Genomic DNA, 23,750 nt, shown 5'->3' with positions numbered 1-23,750 from the left:
TTTGTCCATCTTTACAAACTACTGTAGTGTTTATGCAGAATAATTGAATTTTAATAAAGAGAATTGACTCATTCTGGTACCTGCCCACTCAACTCATGAAAAATGTCAAACAGCAACAAAGCAAGTGCGTCTTGTGCAAAGCTAAATTGTGCTGTGCGATGAAAGAGACTGCTTGACACTTACTTTTCCGCTTTCTGAAGTTAAAAAACAAACATTTCCAGCCCTAGAGTCTGTTAAAATCCTTCCTTTCAAAAAGTTGTGGCGGCTCATTAAAGCATACGTATGCGTGTTGTATGCAGGTGTGCCTAATGGGCGACTGCGTGGGTGGCGTGTTGTGTTTTGATGCATTGTGCTTCAGCAACCAGCAAAGGCCTGGTAGCCCAAACAACAACAACAACACAAGTGGCAGCAGGAACAACAGCACTGAGAACCTCAAGGTGATTTTAATTCCTACTCAGATTGGCACAATGCTAACGATTGAAATGCTATCATATGGCGAGATACCAACCTAAGTATAAAAATCACAAAAGCAGACCCATTTGATGACATGGCTATGCTAACAGCTCATATGCTAACAGTAAGATAGTAACCAAAGTGCAAAAGGTGTTTGTGAGTTAACAAACGTGACATCTTGCTCGGTGGTCAGGTAATATCTAGCTGGTTTAAAATTTTGTCTGTTGGGTCCCATGTCAATTTCCAATTCATAAAATGCTAACAGTTGCTATGCTAACAAATGGCAAAATAGTGACCTAAATACAAAAAGTGCTCTGGCAACTCAAAAAGGGTCTTCGTCATACTCTGTGGTCAACTAATGCAAATGTCGATTGATTAAATGCAAACATTCGAATAGTTGGTATGCAAAGATTGCTATGGATTTAAGATCCTCTCCTGTAGTAAGATACCATTACAAACAAGAATTCATAAACTGCTAACATGCTATAACTGATTCTGTTCATGTTCTCCTCTCAGGAAAACCTGGGCCTACTTGGAGAGTCCAGTCCTGGTCTAAGCTCCAGCAAAAGGCTTAGTAAGAGCAACATCGACATCTCAGCCCCCAACGAAGGCCGTTGCCAAGGGCCGCCATGCCTCAGCCGTAAGCAGAGCGACTCGTACGATGGCGATACATCGTCCACCGGCCAGCATGTCTTCTTCTCCAGGTGATCCTTACTATTAGATTATTACAGGCATCCACGTGTTTAAGGTTGGTGTCATTTACTAATCCTGACTCTTAATCGTAACCAATGATCCTTCCCACTCTTACCTCAAACTCCTAACTTGAACCTTCAAACCAGAATGTTCCAAGTAATCATGGGGCGTTTAATTGGTTCACTGCGTAAAAAACAGGTGACGAGTTAAGGCAGAACAACCTACTCACCTGACCTGGCAGCGCTAGTTAACGTTTGACGTCAAGATGGCAGTGACAATTGATTTGTGGATGATCCCGAAAGAATCCTTCATGGGGTGAATGACGGCATGGCAGAGAAAGCCGGGAAAGTGCGATGGACTCGAGAGGGATTACTTGGAAGTGTAACCTCCGACACATCTGGTGTCTGCCGTCCAGTGTTGGCAGCGTTTTCTCCGTCACTCTCAATCTGTCCATGTGTGACGAGTGTGTTTCATATTCACATTCCGACCTCGGCGTTCCGCTCTCATCCCCGTCTACCCGGACCGTCTGGCTGCTGCTTTTCATCAATATTTGCAGCTTGACTGGCTGCATCCCCCCCCCCCACCATCACTCACTCAACCCGTCTGTCTGCGCTATAAATAGTCACTTTATGTCATCAGTCCTTGTTCAAATAATACATCGGCTGCAGATGGCATCCCATTAAATCAAACGGAATGTCGCAGCGCTCACCTTTGGCTTGTGATTACGTCGACAGGAGGTTTGCGTCTGCTCTTTTTCGCTCAGTGGACACGACCGGTCACACATTAGCCGCTCATATTCCATGTCTCCCTCTGTTTCTAACGGCCTTTCCCAATCTTTTTTAAAGGTGACATATTATGGAAAAGTGACTACAAGGAATCACTACCATGTCAGAGCAAAACCACACAGCCGAGATCTAGTGTTGTTGGATATGGCGGATTAGTATTACTGCTAACTAGTTTGTGATAGCAGGCACATGTGTTAGAAACATGACAACATGTTGTAAATGCCCGATAAAACGAGACATAGTAGCATAGTAGTAACATATCCACCACAGCTAGGAAAACATGTATGCACCTTGCCAATATGCAGATGTGGAATTAAGTCACATTGCATATCTTGTAAGTTTCGAGTCATAACCTTCAAGATTCAAAAAAGTCTCAAGTTACTGTGACAAAAAGCAAGTTGAGTGAAGTCATCACTTGGGTTGAGAGAGTCAATCGTACAGCATCAGGTCAGTTTTGACGATCAAGAGATTTTTGCTTGATTACTTATGTCCTATCAAACTATTTGTCTGTCTGTGTGTTTTGTTAGATCAATAATACGTCATACATCACATCTTGTGAGTAAATTAATTTGAGTATGTTGATCATTTCATTTATGGTTTACAGTCTGGGATTGTTTATTTACTAGCCAAAATCAGTTCCAATATCTATATTAAGAAAATAAATCTTATGTAAACAAATATTAATTAAAGGTAGTGATCTCCTACCGTAGAGTCCTAACACTTAACTTTATAGCCCACACTATATAGTTAAATATCCTCAGGCAAGTTAACTTTACAGTATGGAAGCATTTTTTTTTTTGCATTTTCCTTTTAAAGCGACAAAATCATTATTTAATACATTAATACCTGATTTAATAAAAAAAAAAAAGAACATAAAAGTGGCTTCAACTTGAGTAATTCATTACAGTACAAAGACAGTAATATTGTAAGGAAACATTACTTTGTCATGCAAGTAACTAGTAATGTGCAATATATTACATTTTGGAAGTGACTTTTTTGTCACGATGACGTCATATAAATGATGTAATCTAAAAGCGTTTGTGATGGCCATCTCACTTGGTACTGAGTACAAGAAAGTACTTTGCATGGATAACTTCACATCTAATTAGCTCGCCCAGACGTATTATATGCACATTGCTCACGAGCCATAAAGCCCATTTTAGACGTCTGAGTCTTTTAGTCTCATTTAGCTTGCACGCTGTCATCGTGTTTTCTTAATTTATTCCATTCTAGCCTGAATGCAAAACAGCTTTTTTTAATTAATTATTATTATTATTTATTATTAATTATTATTTATTTATTAATTTATTATTTTTGTCAGCTACAGACGTACTGCCAAGCTCGTGATGCCCAAACTTTTTGTTAGGTTGTGTTATAGCCGCATGTGGTTTTCTACTAACCAACATAAGCACAAACGCTAAACTCACAGTGGTCAAATTTCTCTCACCCAAGGATAAAAAATGGTAGTTCAGACGTGTTACATCTTTTTTGTGAAGCAGAAAGTGGTCTGATAACATGACTGAGCAAACAAGTAGATTTTGAATATTTTGTCTGGTTTTAAAAGTCACAGTGGATCCATTTCCCCGACACCAGGACATTAAATGCTCATCCATTAGATCAGGTGTGGGCAAACTACGGCCCGGGGGCCATATGCGGCCCGTTAAACGTTTTAATCCGGCCCGCCTAACTTGAAAGAAAATCCTGGTCCGACCCCTCTGTCAAATTTTAGAACCCATTGTGGCCCGCCAATCAAAAGGTTTGCCCACCCCTGCATTAGACAGAAGAACCCAAAAGCTGCATATCGACCTATTTTCATTCATACAACAGAAGTCATGGCCTCTGGCAAGCAGCTACTTTGTTAATTAAACAGGCCCAGATTTCACACTGAGTAAGTCATTTTGTTGATGAGATGTGAAAGTGAAACAAATCTTGGTGCAGCATTGACTTGAAGATGTGAGCAGAAAGTTGGCTAATCCTTTTTTTTTTTCGGTGCAAGGCTCAATATGGAAACATTGGCTTGCTAGAAACTCGGTCTGTCAGCACGGGGTCGTCGCGGAAGATGAACACAGGCCCTTAAGCTGTATATGTTGTATTGTGTATACGTGTGTGTTGTGGGGGGGGGTTGTGGCTGAGTCATGAAATCGAGACGCTGGCGACTGCCAGAGAATGCTAAAACAGGCTACCAGCTTGAAGAACGAGCCCCAGATGGTCATCTTCCTGACTCTGCTGCGATCATTAGTCTTATTTGTAGTTGTACATGATGATGCGATTGACAGGAAAAGTCATTCGCATTCAATCGGTAAAGACCAATAACGCGACTTTACAGAGCACAATGAACACAACCACAGCTGCATATAAAAAATGATTAGGGTTTCAAATTTGAGTTTTTAATTATAGTTTTGAGTTTCAAATTAGTGTTATGGTATTAAATGAGGATTTCAAACCATTTTTAAGATTTCAAATAGGTCTTCCAAACCAGGGGTTAAGGTTTAAAAAAAAAAAAGGGAGTAAGTTATCAAATTAAGGTTTCAAAATTTGTTTGTAATTTCAAACAAGGCGTAGGTTTTCCACTTAAGGTTTTAACCTTGGGTTATAGATTCAAACAAGGTTCAGGGTTTCAAATGAAGGTTTCAAGCCTGTGCTAAGAAGCAAACAAGGGTTAAGAACACATATTAAGGTGTTAAATTCCCGTTAGGGTTTTCTAGTTTGAGGTTTGCTTGTCAAAGTCAGCTGGGATTGCGCCACGTGTCCTTGAAGTGTTGAAGTCGCATGTCATGATCTCCCTTGCGCCTTGTTCCTTTGCGTTCAGTCTGATGAAGGAGAGCACGGAGGTGCGCGCTTGCAGTAGCAGCAGCCCGAGTCTGCTGCTCAACCCCGGCCGCTTTGACTTTGACGTGTCGGATTGCTTCCTGCTGGGTTGTCCGCTGGGTCTGGTGTTGGCCATGCGCCGCACCGTGCTGCCCGCTGTCCAAGGTGAGACCGCCACTCACGTGCAACATGCTGTGTAACATACATCAATATTTATTCTTCTTTCAACTACGTATATGTTTCAAATATAGTTTCAATCCTAAATTCGGGTTTTAAAGTAGTGTTTTATTACATTTTACGTTTTCAAAGTAGGGTTTCAAGACTGGTTTAGTGGAACAATGTTTCAAATTAGGGTTTAAAGTCAGGTTTAGGGTTTTAAGTTGGGGATTCAAGTTTTAGTTTCGACCAAGGGTTAGGTCAACGGGTTTTGCTAATGGCACAAAAATGAAGATGCGCCACTTTTTATAGTGAGCGCATGTGCGCCTGTCCATGAAAATACTGCCCAGGGTAAAGACTTTAAAAATCGAAAAAAAATTGTTCGGGCGTTGGATAATGCTGGGACTATCTCAACTATTGAAGTTGTTTGAAAAATAAATAAATAAATAAATAAATACATAAATAAATAAAGCAGTATATGGATCACATCTCCAGCTCACGGCTATCCTAACGAGCGTGTCACCGTCTTCAGTGCATCAGCTCCATCCGGCCTGCTCTCAGATCTTCAACCTGTTCTTCCCGTCGGACCCGTCGGCCTCCAGGCTGGAGCCTCTGCTGCAGCCGCTTTTCCACAAGCTGCCCCCCTTCGCTGTGCCACGCTACCAACGCCACCCTCTGGGCGACGGACGCTCCTTGGTCATAGGTGAGACAGCCACTTCTGTATGTTGCTTTGTGTGCTTGGTGTTGTATAGTTTTTTTTTTTTTGGTTGTTTTTTTTTTACAGTAGATTATTGATTGTTGTTGTGTTTACTTCTATTAATTGGCATTATAGGATGCATACATTGGTGGTCATCAGGAATAACAGCCAAGAGGAGTGATTTTATTAATCATCAGGGCTGACGTTACAAAATTGTCGGAATTGGCGCTGGGCCGCCTTCAACCTCTTCCAAACATGCCAGGGCCAAGGAAATAGAAAGCGGTCAGGCTGGCCTAGTGTGACTACAGCTGATTATTTGCATTGCGCTTTAGCTTGAAAATTGTGGCAGCTCTCCTCCCCACTTAGATGGTCATACAAAGGATGAAAAGCTGGCAAAGCATCAACAGCTTGCCACTAAAGTGCAATTAAAGTTTAATAAGCGATGAGCACGTTCAAGTGGAAAATGAATTAGAGGATTAATTTTACTGCGCAGCTCAAAGTAGTTTGAAGGTCTTCCACGCCCACAAACTTCAGCGTGTCTTATTCTTCGTCTTCTTCAACACACAGGTAAAGTCGCACACATGCACACGCGCCTGCAGCTGTATTTAGAAACATGCTGAGAAAATGATTTTGCGGAAATGTTACGGAACATTGACTTTCTATCGGGGTGGACTTGGGGTAATTTGATGTTCAATAAAACTTTTATTGATTATTATTATTTTATCATTTTTATTTTATGACATTATAGAGATACATGTAACAAAAAGAGAAAATATGGTTCTTTATCCTTTGAATAGTTAATTTGAATAGTATAAAATAAAAATATATAATGTACCCTCGGCTTTTCACATGCCCTTGTACTGGGATGAATCGATTTTTGACAATTTTTTGAAAGGTTTCTTCTGGTTTTTATACAAGTGATGCATGACTCGGACCATTAATTTCCAACAACCAATGTGTGTATAAAGTGTACAACAGACAGAGAAGCGTATTCCAAAATGCAACCTTTTCTTTATGATAAGTGATAAGGTCTGTCCTGAGAAACATTATTTCTTCCGGATTAATATTGCTTTGGATTTTACGCTACTCGGCTTTAGTTAGACTTTTTGGAACGGATTAATCACAAAAACCAAGGTTGCACCGTATAATAATTGTCACATAATAATTATTATCGATGTCACAATATTATTTTCATATTGGTCAATATTGATACGTTTAGATTTTGTTTTTTTAAATATTGAAACAAGCACCCAGAGAAAAAAGGTTGAATTGTATAAATTTCATTTTAACATGCAATACTTAACCTTTAAAAAATAAGCCTCACGAATGCGTCGTTGGTTTAGCGCCGGTGCAATTGCAATTGCGATGCAATTATTTCCCCTAATACGCTGTTTTGCTACTGAAGCAAACAACAATAATGCTAATATTGGGTACCATTGATGGCGTGCATACAGAAAAAGTGTGACAACAACTACAAAAGCCGAAATGAAGCCTACGTCAAAAGTGAAAGTAGACGTATGTTGTTCTGTCAGCGTAAAGAGACTCACCTCTCAGGCATTGAACGCCAAATTGTTAAAATGTTGTCTGGTTTTAAAGGTTTTACGCCGGAGACAGGTTTGACCCTTTTGGGCCAGCTGTCAAATTAGATAAATGCGCAATATGCAAATGAGCTGTCGCGCCGGCTCGGAGAAGCCAATCACGCAAGGGCTCCGACCCGCTTTGACACTCTCATCCATCCTCAGTGAAGCTTTGATGAAGATGAATGTGTGCGATAAGAAACAGAGTGAGAACCTTCTCTTGTTGATTCCAGTGGTGTGCCAATGAGGAGTTTGAAAAAAAAAGAATGAAGAGCATGAGGATTACCATCATTTTATGATTGGTATTGATCGCACGGCTTACGAGGCTTTGTTGTGAAGATTATAAAGAATATACCACACAATTACTTTCTAATGGGATGAGACGGAGAGATGAGATTCATTTTTATATTCAATTCAAAATATTTTTGTTTGTACTTGCATTGGTATCATTTAAAAAAAAACTCAGCTATTCTTATATTCATTTTAACATTGACAACCAATTAAATGATTAAATTTAATATTTATATACGGTTGGTATTTCGTGTACTGTATTTACCGAAATGACAACTTGACAAAATAGTTATTTACTTGTCTATTCAATAAGCAAAGGAATTCTTTGAACTTTACATTTATTTATTCATACACTTTTCTTCGTTTACCTCGTTTTTTTTTTTCAAGACCAAGGTGGCAATCTCAGTGACTCATGTATTTACTAATTTGATAGTTAATATATGAAACACGTCATTAAATGAAATGGTTCAAATTGTATATAATTGATATCTCTAACTTATTCATTTCTTAAGACTGTTTGGAGGCTGCGGCGCACTCAATTCTGCAAGTCTCAGCTTCGTCCTTGCCTCCTATTTTTTTTTTTTTTTTTTTTTTTACAACCGGTGCCACAGCCTCTGTGTCCCCCCTCCAATAAAAAATGAATCAGCGACCTCATTATTTCTCCCTCTGCCTCTGTTCTTTTTGAACACTCGCCTTCCTGCCTTTTTCGTTTACATACGTGCTTGTGGACTGAGGCGTCGTGTAAGGAATGTCGCTCAGGAAGCAGAGTAACGGCGTGGTCCTCATTCTTCAGTGTGATGCATTTGCAGTCACATGCAACGGTAAAGGGGGGAAAAAAGAAAAAAAAAACTCAAGGAATCCGAGTGAGGTGTTAATCCGCCTTACGTGGCTTCTGTCTTTATTACTGGAACAAATCCACTCTGAATGGGGCCTGGACTGAGAGGATTTATTAATCACACCTGAGGCTCGGGATCGTCAGTATTCTCGGGGTCGTAACAACGAGCACATCTGCTGCTTTATTTAGAGAAGCTCCAGCTGCCAACTGGTGTTGTTATCTGCTTGTTATTGTGCTGCAGTACAGACGTCGGCTTTCATGTGTGCCCCACTTGTCTTCCCAGTTTATGCCAAGCAAGACGAAGGCACGAGTCAGGTTTAGGGTTGCAAATTAGGATTAAGACCAAGAGGGATTTTCGTCCAGGGTTAGGGTTTCAAATGATGGCCTTGAGCCTGGTTTAGGGTTTTAAACAAGGGTTAGTGTTTGGGGCCGAAGTTCCAGGTATAACGTTTCAGTGTGGGGTTTTGACTCTGGGTTGGAGTCTTCATTTAGATTAATAAATTAAGATGGCACAGATCTGTGGGGGGGAAAAAAGACTCTATTCTCTATATTGCCTTTCTGTAGAGAAAGTTTAAAATTCAGATACGTGTCTTGGTAAATGTCCCGTTAAATGGCCATCCAACAAAACTGGGGATTGGAATGTCTGTCAGAATTAAAAAGGAAAATAAATAAATGATCGTAATCACAATACCATTTTAAAAAAATGATCAGTGGTGAAGAAAATGTTTTCTCATGTATTTATGATAAGAGACCAAAGAATGATAGGAATCAGGACAAAGAGGGTGGAACGGTTGGTTAAGATTAGACAGAGAGGGATGTTTGGGATTGAGGAAAAAAGAAGAACGCGGAGTACAAATTACAAATGGGCAAGGAAAAAAGGTTTGGAAAAGAAAAGAAAGAGGAATAAAAAAAGGAGAGAGTGGTTGGTCGTTAGAATAAGGGCAAGGGAATGTTAATAAAAAAAAGGGGTAAAAATGAAAGACTCAAAATTTAGGGTTCAAGTTAGTGTTAGGTGTTGAAAACTGGAGTTAAAGCCAAGTCTTAGCGTTTCAAATCAGGTTTCAAGCACGGCTTCAAATTGCAGTTTGGGTTTCAAATTATGGTCCAGCGCCTGGTTTGGGGTTTCTACCAAGATTTAGGCTTTTAAAATAGGGTTTCAAATTTCAAAAGTCAAATTTAGAAATTTATACAGTCTTAAGGTTTAAATTCTTTTTTTAGGTTTTGAATTAGGATTAGGGTTTTGAATGATGTGGTTTCAAACATGAGTTAATGTTTGAAGACTGAGTTGGTATTTCAAATAAGGGTTTTTAATTTCTTCTTTTTCAAGACTTAAGATAAGGTTTACAAAGGAGGGTTCCGAGGCATGTTTAGAATTTTAAATTAGGGCTTTTAGTGAGGGTTGGTATTTTAAACCTTTCAGTTTCAAGCATGTCTAAAGCCTGTATCCTAGCCTTCGAAACAGTTGTTTGGAATCTCGACGGCGCAACATTTTATATAATTTTGACACCTTGATTGTAACTGCCGTGTTCAGAAGGTCTTGTGCACTGCATTCCTGTGCTCTCTATATGGGAAAAAATGCCTTTTTTTTTCCTGTTTGTGTTCGTCATCCCTTTCAATTTTCTCCATTCTACCCACCGTCCCCCCGGACTGCCGGTTGGTTGCACATGAAAGTAAATGGCTCCGAGTGACTCACTAGACTTGTTATGACTTGTTTGTGACACACACAGCAATGTATCGATTAGATCCCATCCAGACGCATGCACAGATGTCAGCTTTGTTTCACAGCTGCTCTGATGGCTTGAAATTTCTCACGCAAGACTCAGTTGGTAGGGGTCAGGACATTAGCGATGGAGCACACAAGGATAACTTTGTCTTGTCTGTGTTTAGGTGAGAGTATCCAGGGCCATCCCGATGTGTTTCTGGAGGGCGAGCAGACCCCCGCAGTCCCTCAGTCGTTCTCCGAGGAAGGAGGTCGGCGGGCCAGCGTGATCAGCATGGAGAGCCAAATGTCCATCGGCTCCATTGGCCATCACCTCGGCGACGCCATCGCCAGCAGTGAGCGAGGGTGGTGGGGTGCAGTCAGAGAGCTTGTCTTCTTACCCAGGAATTCACATCTGCTTTGCTGTTTGTAGTTTCCAGTAGCTGGTGGGGCTCCAAGAGGTTGGACTATTCTCTCTACTGCCCTGATGTGTTGACCACCTTCCCCACCGTGGCGCTGCCGCACCTGTTCCATGCCTCCTACTGGGAGTCCACCGACGTCGCTGCCTTTGTCCTTCGGCAGGTAGGCCAGTGACCGTCTCCAAGGATTAACTGAGAAATCAAACTTGTTTTCATTGCTGGACACGTTGTAGTTAGGGTTGGGTGTTGTGTAACCTCAGGGTACATATTTAGTTTTTTGTTTAATACAAATACATATACAATACAATACATACAAATAACAATACACTTGATGATAATTCTTGGTGTGAAAAAAAGCGCACCTATATAATAGGTTTGCATGTAAAAATGACATCAGTACTAAAATGCTCCCTCCTAAAAGACTTTGTGGTGATGCAATGACTTTTTTTGTGATGAGATTGAGTTTTTTTTTTTTTTTTTTTTTTTTGCATTTCCTTTAATTTTTGCCACCATTCTATAATAGTTGTAATTTATTAATAGCTTCTTCTGTTCCACAAAATGGAGCAGACTCTATGTTCCAGCAGTGTAAATAGTTGCTGGTGTGTCAGCCATCTTCATGAATTTATTAAACTTCTGTCGTGAAATGCGTTCATTCATCTGTGAGGACTTTTCACATCCATCAAGTGTGATGGCTAATCGACAACATTAACAGCACGAAAGCCGCCAAAAGCTTACAAGTTTAACACCGCCTATCGATCCATCACAACCGACGTGCACAAAATCAATGATGTGCTTTTATTTGCTTTCCTTGGGGCAAGTAACGTTTAGTGCAAAAAAGCGTGCTGTGTTTACAGGCTTTAACACGAGGGACAGATTTAGATGACACATGGAGAGAAGGTCCACTCTGACTGAAAGTAAGCATACGAAAGTGAGCGGAACAAGAGAACAATCACAAATAAGCCAACAGGGGGACATGGAGGGGAAACACACAAGGGCACTGCAAAATAAGACACGTGGAATACATGGGAACAATCAGCAAAGCACAATGGGGACTATGTACTGGAACTGGACAAAAAGGGAACACAAGGGGAAAAAAAAACAAAAGAAGACACATTGAAACAAGGGAACAAATAGTGCAACATATGCGAACAAATGAGAAAATGCGGTAACCAACAAGGTAACACAATGAAAAAAAAAAAACGCTAGATACAAACACAACAATGTGGGCACAAACTAGGCATTACTAGGCTATAATAGGAAAATGAGGCAACACATAGAAGGTCACAAAGGGAATACACTGGGTATCCCGATACAACAAATACAAAAACACATTCTCATAAAGAGGAGAATGCACAGGGACAAAAAGTGCAAAACAAGTTAACAGTGCAACATGAGAACAATCCAAAGGAACAAGTTGATTCACGATGGAACAAACAGGAAAGTGAAGGGCGAAAAACAGTACCACAAAGCAAGCTGTGTGACACAGGTGCACAAATGGGATAACAGAACGTAACATGAAAAGGGTATCAAGAGGGTAAGAAAGAAGAACTAGTGTCACGCAAGGGAACAAACAGCAGAACACGAAGACGATAGAGTACACAAATGAATCCAAAGGAGCAAATATGGGAACACAAGCGACAAAACAGGAAAATTAAGGAACAAAAGGTGGTACAAATGGCAAAATGAGGGAACAATTTGGTTAACGCAAGGAAAGATCAGGGTAACACAAAAAGAACAAAGTGGATGACATGAGAGAAACATGTCATGGAATGGAAACATTATACATAACAGGGAACAATCGGGGTGACAAGGGAACAAAAGAGAAAAACGAGGGAACCAAAAGGGTAACGCGGGGGAACAACTAGGCTAACACAAGAAAATAACCATTGGGGAACGCACAAGGCCAGAGAGAGGTTAACAAAGGTAAGAGAGTGAGAATGTGAAATCACAGTGAACAAAAGAGACAGAGAAAAAGATGGGGAACACACAGGAAACACTGGATAACGCAAAGAAATAAATGCGGGGGGTGCAAGATATTTAAGGCGAAAAGGGATGAAAAATTGGGCTTAATAAGGAATGGACCAAAAAGGATTTCTTTGCAGAGAAGAAGACAAAAAAGCTATTATTGAGAGTTACAAAGTCCATGGTGTGCTTGTTTTTGAGCAAGCCGTGAGCAGAATAAGGAATCGGTCAGCGAGCCAAAGATGCTATCCGCACTATTAGCGCGCTAATTTAGCTGAATTCGAAAGCAGCTCTCATCAAAGGACTCGATGCACAACTCGAGGACCACCCGGCAGACGAGCTAATTTGTAGAAATCAAGTAGAATCATGTCTTTTTTTATTTTTCCCGCTATCTCTTTCTTACCCTCAAAGAAAGCATCAAGGTTCAAGCCAATCATAAAATGCTCGGCCTGTGTTTTCAAGTCGAGAGTCGCAATTTTCATCAAGTATATTCAAATCGTCTCTCTCACGTGTGTGATTTGCTTTCAAATCAAGCATCGCTTCAAGGTTTCTCCAACTGCAAAACATTTCACATCCAAACAACGCACTACTTTGCATTTGCACTGAGTGGCACGCTTTTTTTTGTGGCCGGTTCGTGCAGGTTGCGTCATTGCTCTCTGAAGGCTCATATTGATACATTTTGTTTGTTCACATCAGTGTTTTCTACTGTCACATAAAACGGTCAAATATAAGTTTTGTTTTGATTTGTGTCTGTGCCATCTTCATCGGGATGGTGCAAGGCGTCAAAGGCTAAATAAATCTTCTTTATGCAAAGATTTTAAACCACGTGATTGAAGCACACCTTAAAACAAACAAACAAACAAAAAAAAAGTCAAAACTAGTCACTCCTATAAAAAAACAAAAACAAAAGCCACAATATTTAAAACATTTGGATAAACAAGCCCTCTCAAATTTTTTTTTTTTTTTTTTTTACGCTTGATCTAGTGCACCTCAAGTTTCGGAATTTCCGTTTTGAAACACGAGCCTGAAGGAGTTGTCAGTATTTGCATTGTGTCACATGTGATGATTGCTTCACAGCTCATGCGGTGCGACTTTGTGAAGACGCAGGAAGCGGACAATCTGGACTCAGCCCCCTTCTCGCCTTCCAGCCCGCGAGAAAAGTGGCTGCGGCGGAGGACTCACGTCAAGCTCCGGGTACCGTTTATTTTTTTCCCCTCCCTCTGTGTGTGTACATGTTGACTAGACTTCAAATGCAAGCATCTTGACGGCTGTGGTCGTAACTCTCCTGACCACAGCTCTTAAAATAATTTGGCCTTGACACGTTCAAGCTGCGAGACACTTGCAATTGTTCACCACCTCCGAGGTTCCGGGTCTAGCACAATCAAGAGAGCCATGCCCTTCACCCTCACAAGTGTCTGTTCCAGCTCCCCATTCAAAAGCCACGCTTTGTCGTCCTCACATTCCTATAAATAGAATTGTGTCAGCGTAAAACCATGGTAACACGGCTGTGGTGTGTCCTATTTCTTCACGTTTCCGAAAAGAAATCACACAAAATGTTTTGTTTAAACATTAGCACATTTCTGTGCGTCTGCTGCGTCGACCCATTCATGCATGCAAGAAAACTCAAATAAAATCTCTTCCCAGAAAACAATTGTATGTTTGTGATCAGGAGGCAGCTTCATGTTTAGTTCGTGTATTTCCACGTTAGCCAGAATACCCTGACCTCAAGTTTCCGGACACTTGTAACCTGCCCGAATGTGACGGTTGACCACGTCACGTGTCAGATTCAGTTTGGCCGCTGCCAGCTCAAGTTCCGCCGAGCCACAATTTTTCACGACTTCTTCAATTCCCGACTCCCCCTGCACTTGTTAAAAGGGTCCTCGTCCCAGCTGGCGCCGCCGGTGTGCTTGTTGGCTCGTGCTCTTTCGCAGTCAGGGGGTCGGAGTCGCCCACTTATCCCTCCCACTGGAGCGGCGGCCGCCATGTCGTACGCGCTAGCCGACATATTGTTTGACTCGAGGAGACCTAATGAAGGAGAGCAGCTGCGAATGTTGAACTTCCTGGGTTCACGTCACAGTTGTGAAATCAATTATTATTAGCGGTGGCGGTGAAATGCGACGGAGTAACGCACCGTTATATGGCCCATTAGTGTGCAGGAATGTGAAATCTGGGAGATTGGCGATCAGTAAACTCAAGTCTCAAGAAGCCATGCCCAAAAAGAAACAGACACTTGGTTTCTAGCATCCCTTATGGGGTCATTTGGGGCGATTCCAGGGGTCCTTCAAAGATGTTTGAGTCATTATTATTGTTTGACCAAATTAACCACCATTTTGAGGGCCTTCCCTTACTCAAAAACGTACAATATTTGCATTCATAGTTCAGATTTAAATATATTATATATCAGCTCTGTAGCACTCGCTGGAATTCCCCCAAAGGCATTTTTTCTTAAGAATTTTGGTAGGCATGTCAATCATGAGTTAGACCTGCAAAAAAAAATTGTCATGTAGCATGACCCAAAACGCACGGAATGTCAGCCATTTCAGTTTCCACCGCCCATGGGTACCAAATTTGTACCGCTTTACTAGACATATTGGTGCCGAAGGTTTTTCACTTTTGTCATTATGTGAAGGCAGAGCATGGTTGATGACTTACCCGAAAGCACAAATAACTCAATTTTCTTAAAATGTAAGTTTCCCTTTTGGTACATGAAATTTGCTCGCCGTGTCTGTCACTCCTCAAAAAAGGCTCAAGAGTTTATGTTCACCAAGAAAACAAGAAGTCTGTCCAATTTGGACATGTTTCCAGGGGTCATTTAAAGACAAACTCCTCCTCTCAGATTCTGTCCAATTACTCCCAAATTTTCTTCCCATGTACTAGACCGACGTGACGAAAAATTGTTCGCAATTTGAGTCTTCTTCGTCATTGTGGGTCAGCAGCGCGTGAAGTTCAATGGCTCACCAAGGAACATGAAACTAACATTCACTCGGCTCATGATTTCTTTGGCTGCCAGAGCCAGTTTCCCTTAGCAACATGACATTTGGTATGTATGCCTATCATAAGTGGATAGACAAAAAGGTCTCAAGAAGCCATGCCTGAAAAGACGCAGCAAGTCTACTATTTTGGTTTGAAGGGGCAATTTCCAGGTGCTCTTCAAAGGCAGATTTTGTCCAATTGTCACAAATTTTGATGTAATCTTAGTAGACAGAAGGGGAATGCAAAATGGACAAAAGAGTTTTTGAAAGCAAAGTTGCCTTAAAACGCAAAAAGCCTCGACTCCATGTCGTCTTTGAATACATTAGCATCCAGATGTCATTATGTTCCTGTTAGAACGTCACCGCCAACCACCGGGTGAACGACGTCATCGCCACCGAGGACGGACCGCAGACGCTGGTCGGCCGCTTCATGTACGGCCCCTTAGACATGGTGACACTCACCGGAGAGAAGGTAACGACGCATCCTCTCCATGGGTGTCGGCCCGCCGCTGCTACTTGCTCATAAGTGGCGATATCTCGTAGGTGGACATCCTGCTGATGACGCAGCCCCAGTCGGGACGCTGGGTGCACTTTGACACGGAGGTTACCAACAGCAACGGCCGGGTGACGTACACCATACCCAACAACAAGAAGCTCAGCCTCGGAGTCTATCCCGTTAAGATGGTGGTCAAGTAAGCGTTTAATGAAGCCATCTCCACGGCAACATGTCAATGGTTTTTCAAGAATTTCTTTTTATATTTCAACAATGCAATTTAGTCTTTCACCTACTGCTAGACATAATTTTGATGTTCAAAGAAGACTTTAAACATTTTTTTTTTTTTGTGTTAAATAACCCCTGGCATTTTGCCTTGGGCCCGCCAGCCCAGCCTAACACACTCTGACCCAACTCCTGACCATATAGACTCTTGATCTCTCACTTATTTTGATTGGTTCTGTATGCTGTCTATTTTGTAAATGGACTAGCGGGAAGCTCCCTCTAAATTGTGGGCAGGTCTCTTGTGGTAAAATGGAGAACAAGAATTAAATAGCGCCACACTGGCCCCAAAAGATGCCGGCCCACCAGGCATTTGTCTGATATGACAGATGGACAGTCCAGCACTGATGTTAGCAGATAAACCTTTTGTGTGGTACAGCGGAAACTCTAGTTACAAACGTAAATAATATATACGTCAAAGTCTAAATATGAAATTGACTTGCGGATAGATCCGTACCTTATGTACTGATTATGCCCAGTTATGTGCACGGCACATCTTTCTTCCTGTATTTAATAAATACAATAAAAGTCATTCAGTGAGAGGTCTATAATCATGACGGAATGTATATTTGGAGCTGTTCCATTAGTTGGAAACCGAGTGAGCCAGGCGTTGTTTAAGTGTTGCCTAGCAACAGTGGTCGTCACCCGCTATGGATTTCAAGACTGACATATGTCAAGAAAAGATTCAACTCACTATCGTCACTGTTACAATGACTGCAGTTGTTAATTGTTTCAGACAAACTCCAAGTCCGCAGCTGCTTGGTCACGCTGCCGTCGCACAGCGGAGCACGGAAGCGATTAATGGAATCAAAACCTGAAATACGATTTTTCACGTTCAAGAGCCATCAGAGCGTGCAAGAGGAATGATGCTTAAGTTTGGGGAAGAATATGCACATGCTAGATTTGACAGGGGACACCCTCATTTAATGTCGCTCCACCTAGAGTGCGTACGTTTCATTAGGGTGCGGGAGTCAAGTGGAGAGAATCCATCCGCTTTTTCCGATTGAAGCACACGCAAGAATATGCCCCTCGGTTCCTTTTTTTTTTATTATCAAATGTGTGTCATTCAGGTCTATCACGCCACTTTGCTATCAGCTCAAATGACAATTTTCCAGCACACCAGTAGAATATGTAAAATATTAGAAACGTCTGCAGCCATGTTTTCTTCCTCTCGCAAGGGGAGATCAAACATCGGCCGAGGCCTACCTGACGGTGTTGCCCCATGGCATGGAGTGTGTGGTCTTCAGCATCGACGGCTCCTTCGCGGCCAGCGTGTCCATCATGGGCAGCGACCCCAAGGTCCGCCCCGGTGCCGTGGACGTCGTAAGGTCCGTCTCTTCTTCTGCTCACGGGACACTTTATTAGGAACACCGGCATCTCACTCAGACTTGTCCGTGTTCAGGCACTGGCAGGACCTGGGCTACCTGATCATTTACATCACGGGTCGTCCCGACATGCAGAAACAACGCGTGGTGTCCTGGCTGTCGCAGCATAACTTTCCTCACGGCATGATCTTCTTCTCCGAGGGTCTGGTTCACGACCCGTTGCGACAGAAGACCATCTTCCTCAGGAACCTGATACATGAAGTAAGCCAGACATTGTTCTGCATGGCAAAGCTGCACACGTCACGTTGCTTATCTTCTTCTGCGGGTAGTGTCACATCAAGATCAACTCTGCTTATGGATCCATGAAGGACATCTCCGTTTACAACATGCTTGGTCTTGGGCCCCCTCAGATCCACATAGTGGGAAGACCTTCAAAGAAGTACCAGAACCAGTGCCAGGTAGCATGATTAACCCTATAACTATTTTTGTTGCTGTTCACGTTCACATAATGTTTTTCTTCTATTCTTTCTCTATGGGCTCGGTGTAGTTCTTGAGTGAGGGCTACGCGGCGCACCTCTCCACGCTGCAGTTTGGCCACCGAGCCCGACCCAAGAAGTCCCCTTCGGTCCGCATGGTCCTCAGGAAAGGCTCCTTCGGCCTCACCGCTAAACCGGACTTTCTGTGCAAGCGCACCCACCTGCGCAGGACCATGTCTGTCCAGCAGCCCGACCCGCCCTGCACGCCCAACCCCAAGCCCGAGCGGGCCCAGAGCCAGCCGGAGTCGGACAAGGACCACGGAGGCGGAGGCGGGCAAGGCGTGTGGGGGCGGGGCGTCATGCATCGTGGGGACACCACTCCCTGACGTTGGGCCGGGAGACGGATGGATTGCTGGAGGACGGTGGAAGAGTCATGGCTGAGGTGAGATCTTGAATTTACATTCAAATAAAAATACACTTACGCATTCACTATGACTTTTGTAGTTTTAATTAGTTTTTAGAGTGGGTTTTTTGTTTTCATTTTTCTTTTCCAAATGCTTTGTTTTTGTTTTTTTATTAGTTTTTAACAGTTTGTCTTAGTTGTTTTAATGTATGGAGTGTTTGTTAATTGGAAACTTTCAAAATTGCAAAAAAAAAAAAAAAAAAGAAAAAAAAGTAACCAAGTGTTTTATCAAAGGAAACCACAATTGCCACACTACCTTCCGTCTTCTGTTTGGACGTACAGCAATACCAAAATATTCTTTTTAAAAATGAACCACGCATGATATTAATTGACAAGAAAAGTGAATTGAAAATTTCACATTTTCGCTATGTCATTTCAGTTTCTTATTCTTTATTTAAAGCACTCTCATTATTTTATTTTAACAAAAAAATTTTTTTTCATTTTTTTTTTCAGTTTTGTTATTTCATTGACTTTCTGTGACTCTAATAACCTTGTTAGCTAATTCAAAGTCAAAAACGTCTCAAGAAGCCACACCCAACCAAAAGGGCTCCCATTTTGCATCAAGGCAGCCATTTTAGGGTCATGCTGGACATTTCCACGGTCTCTACAAAAATAAACTAGTCCTCAAAGTGAGGTTCAATAGCTGCAAAATTTAAACCACGACAGACGTACAATACTAAATTGGGAAGGATCTGCTTTTGTTCTTGCAAAATTTCATTATCCGCTTGAAAAAGGAAAATATTTCAAATTCTGATTTCACTTCGTAGCACCAAATTTTTGTAGGCATGTCTGTCATGAGTAGACCCACCAAAAGGTCTCACAAAACCACTCACAAAAACGAAATGGGTCATAAACTCTACATTAAAATGTTGCCCATTTCCTTTCAAAAACAAACCTCTCAAAGGGTTTTTGCCTCTACAAGAGAATTTCCCGATTTACCCATCAGTTTGTTTTCAAGCCGACTAAGCAAAAGGCAAAAAGTCCTAGAGCAACCTGAGCGTGAAACGCTATTATTAGCAGCAGCACCTCCGGAGGCCGACAGAATGTAAATGCGCTCATGATTATGTAAGAGCTGATCCACTTGTTTCCAGATCCGGGGACGATGACTGCGATGGCGGCGACGCAATCACGGGCGATGGCGGCGTGGTGGCGAGAGCCTGCGGGAGCAAATAGCGTTGACGCGGCCATGCACATTAATCACAGCTTTGCCGCCGATGTGACAGACTTCATTAACTCTCGCTCATATTCGCAGCTTCGTGCCAACCCCCCCCCCCCCCCCCCGCTCTCCCTTTTTCGGCAGCTGAAGCTTCACTTTTGTCTTTTTGCCTCAACTCGGCAGGCATTTAGCGCAAATGAGGTGTCAATTACAAACTTGGCAAACGTCCCCGTCTGGACCACTGGACACAGAAGCACTTTTTTGGCCCACACTTCTGCTGAATGTTGTGCTTGGCTCTGCCCCTAAAAGGTTGCACTACCAAAGTCGAATGCAGTCGTTGATGATTCAGCTGTACTACGGCAGCAGGTTGTTTGTGTTTGTTCATTTCAAGGCAGCACGTTGCCCATGTGGCTGACACGTCTGCCTCACAGTTCTGAGGTTCAAGTTTGAGTCTTGGCTTGCTTGGGCCTTCCTGTGTGCAAGTTGCATGTTCTTGTTATTGTTCATGATTTTGTCGTGGATTCGATTAGGTATTTATTTTATTTATTGTCCAATGAAGGAACTATATTAATATAGTTTTTTTGTTTGTTTTTTCAAAGTAGTATTTTTCTATTAGTTTTTTTTCTGTTTTTGCAATTTTTCTGTATTTACTCTAGAAATTAATAATTTGTTTTTCTCCGGGTATTCAAAAACATGCTTGCTATGTCAAATGAAGACTATTAATCAGGGGTGCCCGAACTACGGCCTGGGGGCCATTTGCCGCCCGCCATCCATTTTTCAGTGGCCTGCAGCATATGCTAATAATGAAATTTGACACGGCCCACAAGGCTAGTTTAAATAAAAAATGAGTTGGAGGTGGGCCGAGTGAGAAGGGAGGGCGACGAAAAAGTAGGTTCCACTATTACAAATAATTTGGTTTATATATTATATAGTTTTTTTTAGACATAGAAAGATACAAATAAACAAAAGAAAAAAATGTTTCAACATTAATGATCCTCAAGTAAGTTTTAAAAACGGTTAGTCTCGTGGGATACTGGCTAAGTGCCACACCAAAATCTTGAAAACCCTAAACGATTTGCCTTATCACCTTGGACAGAAATCTGTTGTGTAACGGTTTTTCCAAAGGAATTACAAAACATAAATAATAAAATAAGTAAAGTAAAAAAACATCAAGCGGCCCTTGCACCCTTCTGTTTTTCTGTATGTGGCCGTCAAATAAAAATGTCTGAACTGCCCTGCTCTATATTGAACTTAAGTGTAAATGCAAATCGTAATTTGTCTATATCAGCCCAGCGATTGAATGTCAACGGTGTGTGCCCTCCCTCTCGCCCAAAGTCAGCTGGAATAGGCTCCAACTCACCCACAACCATATTGATGATTGATGGCTAGAGATTCATTTCCAGTTCCAAATGACAGTCACAGCAAAGCAAAGGATCACCTTAACGCAAAACACGTTGCAGTAAGCACAGATATGAGCGCTAATATTAGCATCAATTGTTCTGGCGCATGCAAGGCTCATGTGCCTTAGTAACTGACTGACTTGAAAAAGTAGAGACACGCTCAGTGGTGTGTGTGTCTTGACAGTTCAAAGAAGCACATTGTTTTGCTAGCCTTGTTTTTAGCATTAGAATTCCTTGTCCGAAGACGCTGGAAATGCCTTGTTCTTCACCGACAGGACTTCTGTGGAGCAGCAATGACAGCTCATGAAAACCGGAGAAAAAATAGCTACGTGATATATAGAAATGGGGAAAAAAAAACAATCAACTTAGAAGTATAAATGACTTGGATTGTTGAGTGAATGCTGAGAGACAAGCTAAGTTGGGGGCGGGGCTTCTTGTTGTTCATGTTTCAGTAGAACCTCTAAATCCGAATGCCCCAAGAATTTGACAAATATTTTTTGGGGAAAAAAGATCATGTTGCTTTAAACCCCTTGTGTGGCGTTTGGCACTGAAGCAGACTATTTTTACTTCTATAATTTCATAAAAGTAAAATTGCTTTGGAAGTCTTCAACACTGGAACACTCAATGGATTGGGTTCAAGCTAATTTGTCTTTCTATTTTCCAGTCAGTTTGTCTTTATCGTTACAAAAGTTCAGATGTTTTAAATCAATGGGTGAAAGATATTTTCATGGATATTCATACCATCTTCAGTGGAAGATCAAAACATCTATTGTGAAATGCGCTACAAAATGAAGTTGTATTGGATTGTATATACATCAGAAGGAATACACAAACTACTCTCAAAAACTGATGCAACCAATACAACAACCCCTGGTGAAAATTAGGGATATGGATTATATCACAAGTTCTCAGAGGATGTTTCAATTGTTTAAATTTGTAGAAAAAGCAGTTCACAGACGTGACAAAAACTTAAGTCATTTCAAATGGCAAATTCCTGGCTTGAATATATATTCATAAATATATATATAGTTACTTGTTTAGCCCAAGCTCAGGGAAAAAATATGTAATTACTCAATTCTGAGGGAAATATGGAATCACCCAGTAAATTCCCATTAGTCTGCAGTTAAAGAGGAGTGATCACACCTTGCAGAGCTGTTGCACCAAGAGGACTGACGACGCGAGAGGTGTCAGTTCAAACATTGGAAAGGAATATCAAATGTCTCATAGAAGGTACCGGTAAATCATTGTGCAATGTTGTGATACTGAACTGTAAGAAACTACCTGACAGGAAAAAAAAAAAATTACAATGGGATCAGAAAGGCAATCGCCGTCTGTGGATGAGTGGATCAAAGTCCTATTCAGTGACGAACAGCGAATCCGCATTGACCAGGGTGATGATGCTGCAAATTTAGTTTGGTGCAGTTCCAGTGAGATTTATGAAGACGACTGACTGCCCGAAGAAATGTTCGAATCTCCACGGTCGATCATATGGCGCTGCATGCCAAGTTAAGGCACTGCAGAGATGGCTGTCATTACATCCTCGATAAGTGCACACGTTTTTACCTTGACGTTTCGGATACTTTTCTTATCCCATCAATTGAAAGGACGTTTTGGAGGTGATAACAGTTTTCAAGATGTGAATGCATTTAGCCGCCGAGGAAAGGCTGTGGAAACATTCCTTGCCGAAAAAATGGATCAGATTTCAAGCCAATTGAAAATGTTCGGTTGAAGTTGATGAAAATGGTCCATGACAAGTCTCCAACCTGCAAAGCTCATCTGGCAAAATCAATACGAGAAAGTTGGAGTCAGTTTAATGAAGAGTCCTATTTATCGCTCATTAAGTCCTTGCCTTGGAGGCTGCGAATGTTGCCATTTGAAATCAATTTCCTTTTGTGACATGTCTGTGATCTGCTTTTATTTTCTTTTAATTAAACACCTGATTGAACGTCCTCAGAGACTGGTGCACTTTGTTTTGTTCCCCCCCCCTTATTGTTTCTCTTATTGCGCATTGAAAAGAAAAATGTAGCAACACTGTTTTTCTATTGCAAAATATCAAACTTTCTCCAAAGAATCATGTCGTCCAATCAGATTGCTTTGAAGTCCTATGTTTTATCTGAAGATTTCTGGGGTGTGCTGCAAAGTATTAACTTGTGTGCGATAACATTTTTATGGTCTCTCAGCATCACATGCGTTGTCTGCTGCATTTTATTTCCAATTGTTGTTGTAGCTTCGTAGCAATCCGCACACGTCGATCCGACTGAGTCTGCCTGTGAACATGTGACTACTCTGTGCAAACCTATTTTTCTAAGAGCAAATATTGTAAATACCAAAAATATTTTCATCACCTTTCGGGGCCCTGCAACAGGTCTCAAGATGTTGCGGTTTTTTTTCTTTTTTTTTTCTTTTTTCGGTTTTGTTTTTTTTTGCCTTAAATTGTATGTTATCGTTTTTTTTGACCAAAGTATTTACACTGCTGTGCAAAGTGTGTTTTTTAGTAGATCTTATGTGATTGTGTGTATGTGAGTGTTTGTGTGTGTGTGTGTCTGAGAGAGACACGAGAGAGCGAGTGAAATGGTGTATGTTGCTGGTCTTTTTATAGCTTTGTGAATTTAAAAAAAGGGGTAAAAAGAATTCAACATCAGGCATCAGTCTGTATCTCCTTACCCCGATCCTGTACATGCTGTTAATGTTAGTAATTAGAGCTTTAATTTGTGTGTGTGGAATTCCCTGGAGTTTAATTACATCAATTAGTGTTGCATGTACCATAATGTAGAAATGATTGTAATTGATTGGATACAATGTTGCTAT

At 41.4% G+C, this 23,750-nt stretch overlaps 1 protein-coding gene across 3 annotated transcripts in view; it reads left to right on the top strand.

Moving 5' to 3' along the window:
• LOC148333464 (membrane-associated phosphatidylinositol transfer protein 3-like) overlaps nucleotides 1-23,482 on the top strand; it is a 53,641-nt gene extending 30,159 nt beyond the window's left edge. For all 3 annotated transcript variants that reach the window (XM_088300710.1, XM_088300711.1, XM_088300709.1), the window contains exons 7-20: nucleotides 300-437; nucleotides 970-1,157; nucleotides 4,741-4,904; nucleotides 5,428-5,598; nucleotides 10,183-10,350; nucleotides 10,428-10,576; nucleotides 13,453-13,569; nucleotides 15,703-15,819; nucleotides 15,891-16,039; nucleotides 17,301-17,450; nucleotides 17,525-17,708; nucleotides 17,777-17,905; nucleotides 17,995-18,365; nucleotides 19,478-23,482. In XM_088300710.1, the coding sequence (XP_088156836.1) occupies nucleotides 300-437; nucleotides 970-1,157; nucleotides 4,741-4,904; nucleotides 5,428-5,598; nucleotides 10,183-10,350; nucleotides 10,428-10,576; nucleotides 13,453-13,569; nucleotides 15,703-15,819; nucleotides 15,891-16,039; nucleotides 17,301-17,450; nucleotides 17,525-17,708; nucleotides 17,777-17,905; nucleotides 17,995-18,309 (2,139 nt within the window). In that variant the 3' untranslated portion in view covers nucleotides 18,310-18,365; nucleotides 19,478-23,482. The remainder of the gene's footprint in view (nucleotides 1-299; nucleotides 438-969; nucleotides 1,158-4,740; nucleotides 4,905-5,427; nucleotides 5,599-10,182; nucleotides 10,351-10,427; nucleotides 10,577-13,452; nucleotides 13,570-15,702; nucleotides 15,820-15,890; nucleotides 16,040-17,300; nucleotides 17,451-17,524; nucleotides 17,709-17,776; nucleotides 17,906-17,994; nucleotides 18,366-19,477) is intronic.
• Nucleotides 23,483-23,750: the final 268 nt, after the last annotated feature.

Source organism: Idiotropiscis lumnitzeri, chromosome 7, assembly GCF_059441095.1.
Source record: "Idiotropiscis lumnitzeri isolate Australia: NSW breed Sydney's pygmy pipehorse chromosome 7, RoL_Ilum_1.0, whole genome shotgun sequence".
NCBI lineage: Eukaryota > Metazoa > Chordata > Actinopteri > Syngnathiformes > Syngnathidae > Idiotropiscis > Idiotropiscis lumnitzeri.
This window is presented reverse-complemented; position numbering and strand designations above follow the sequence as displayed.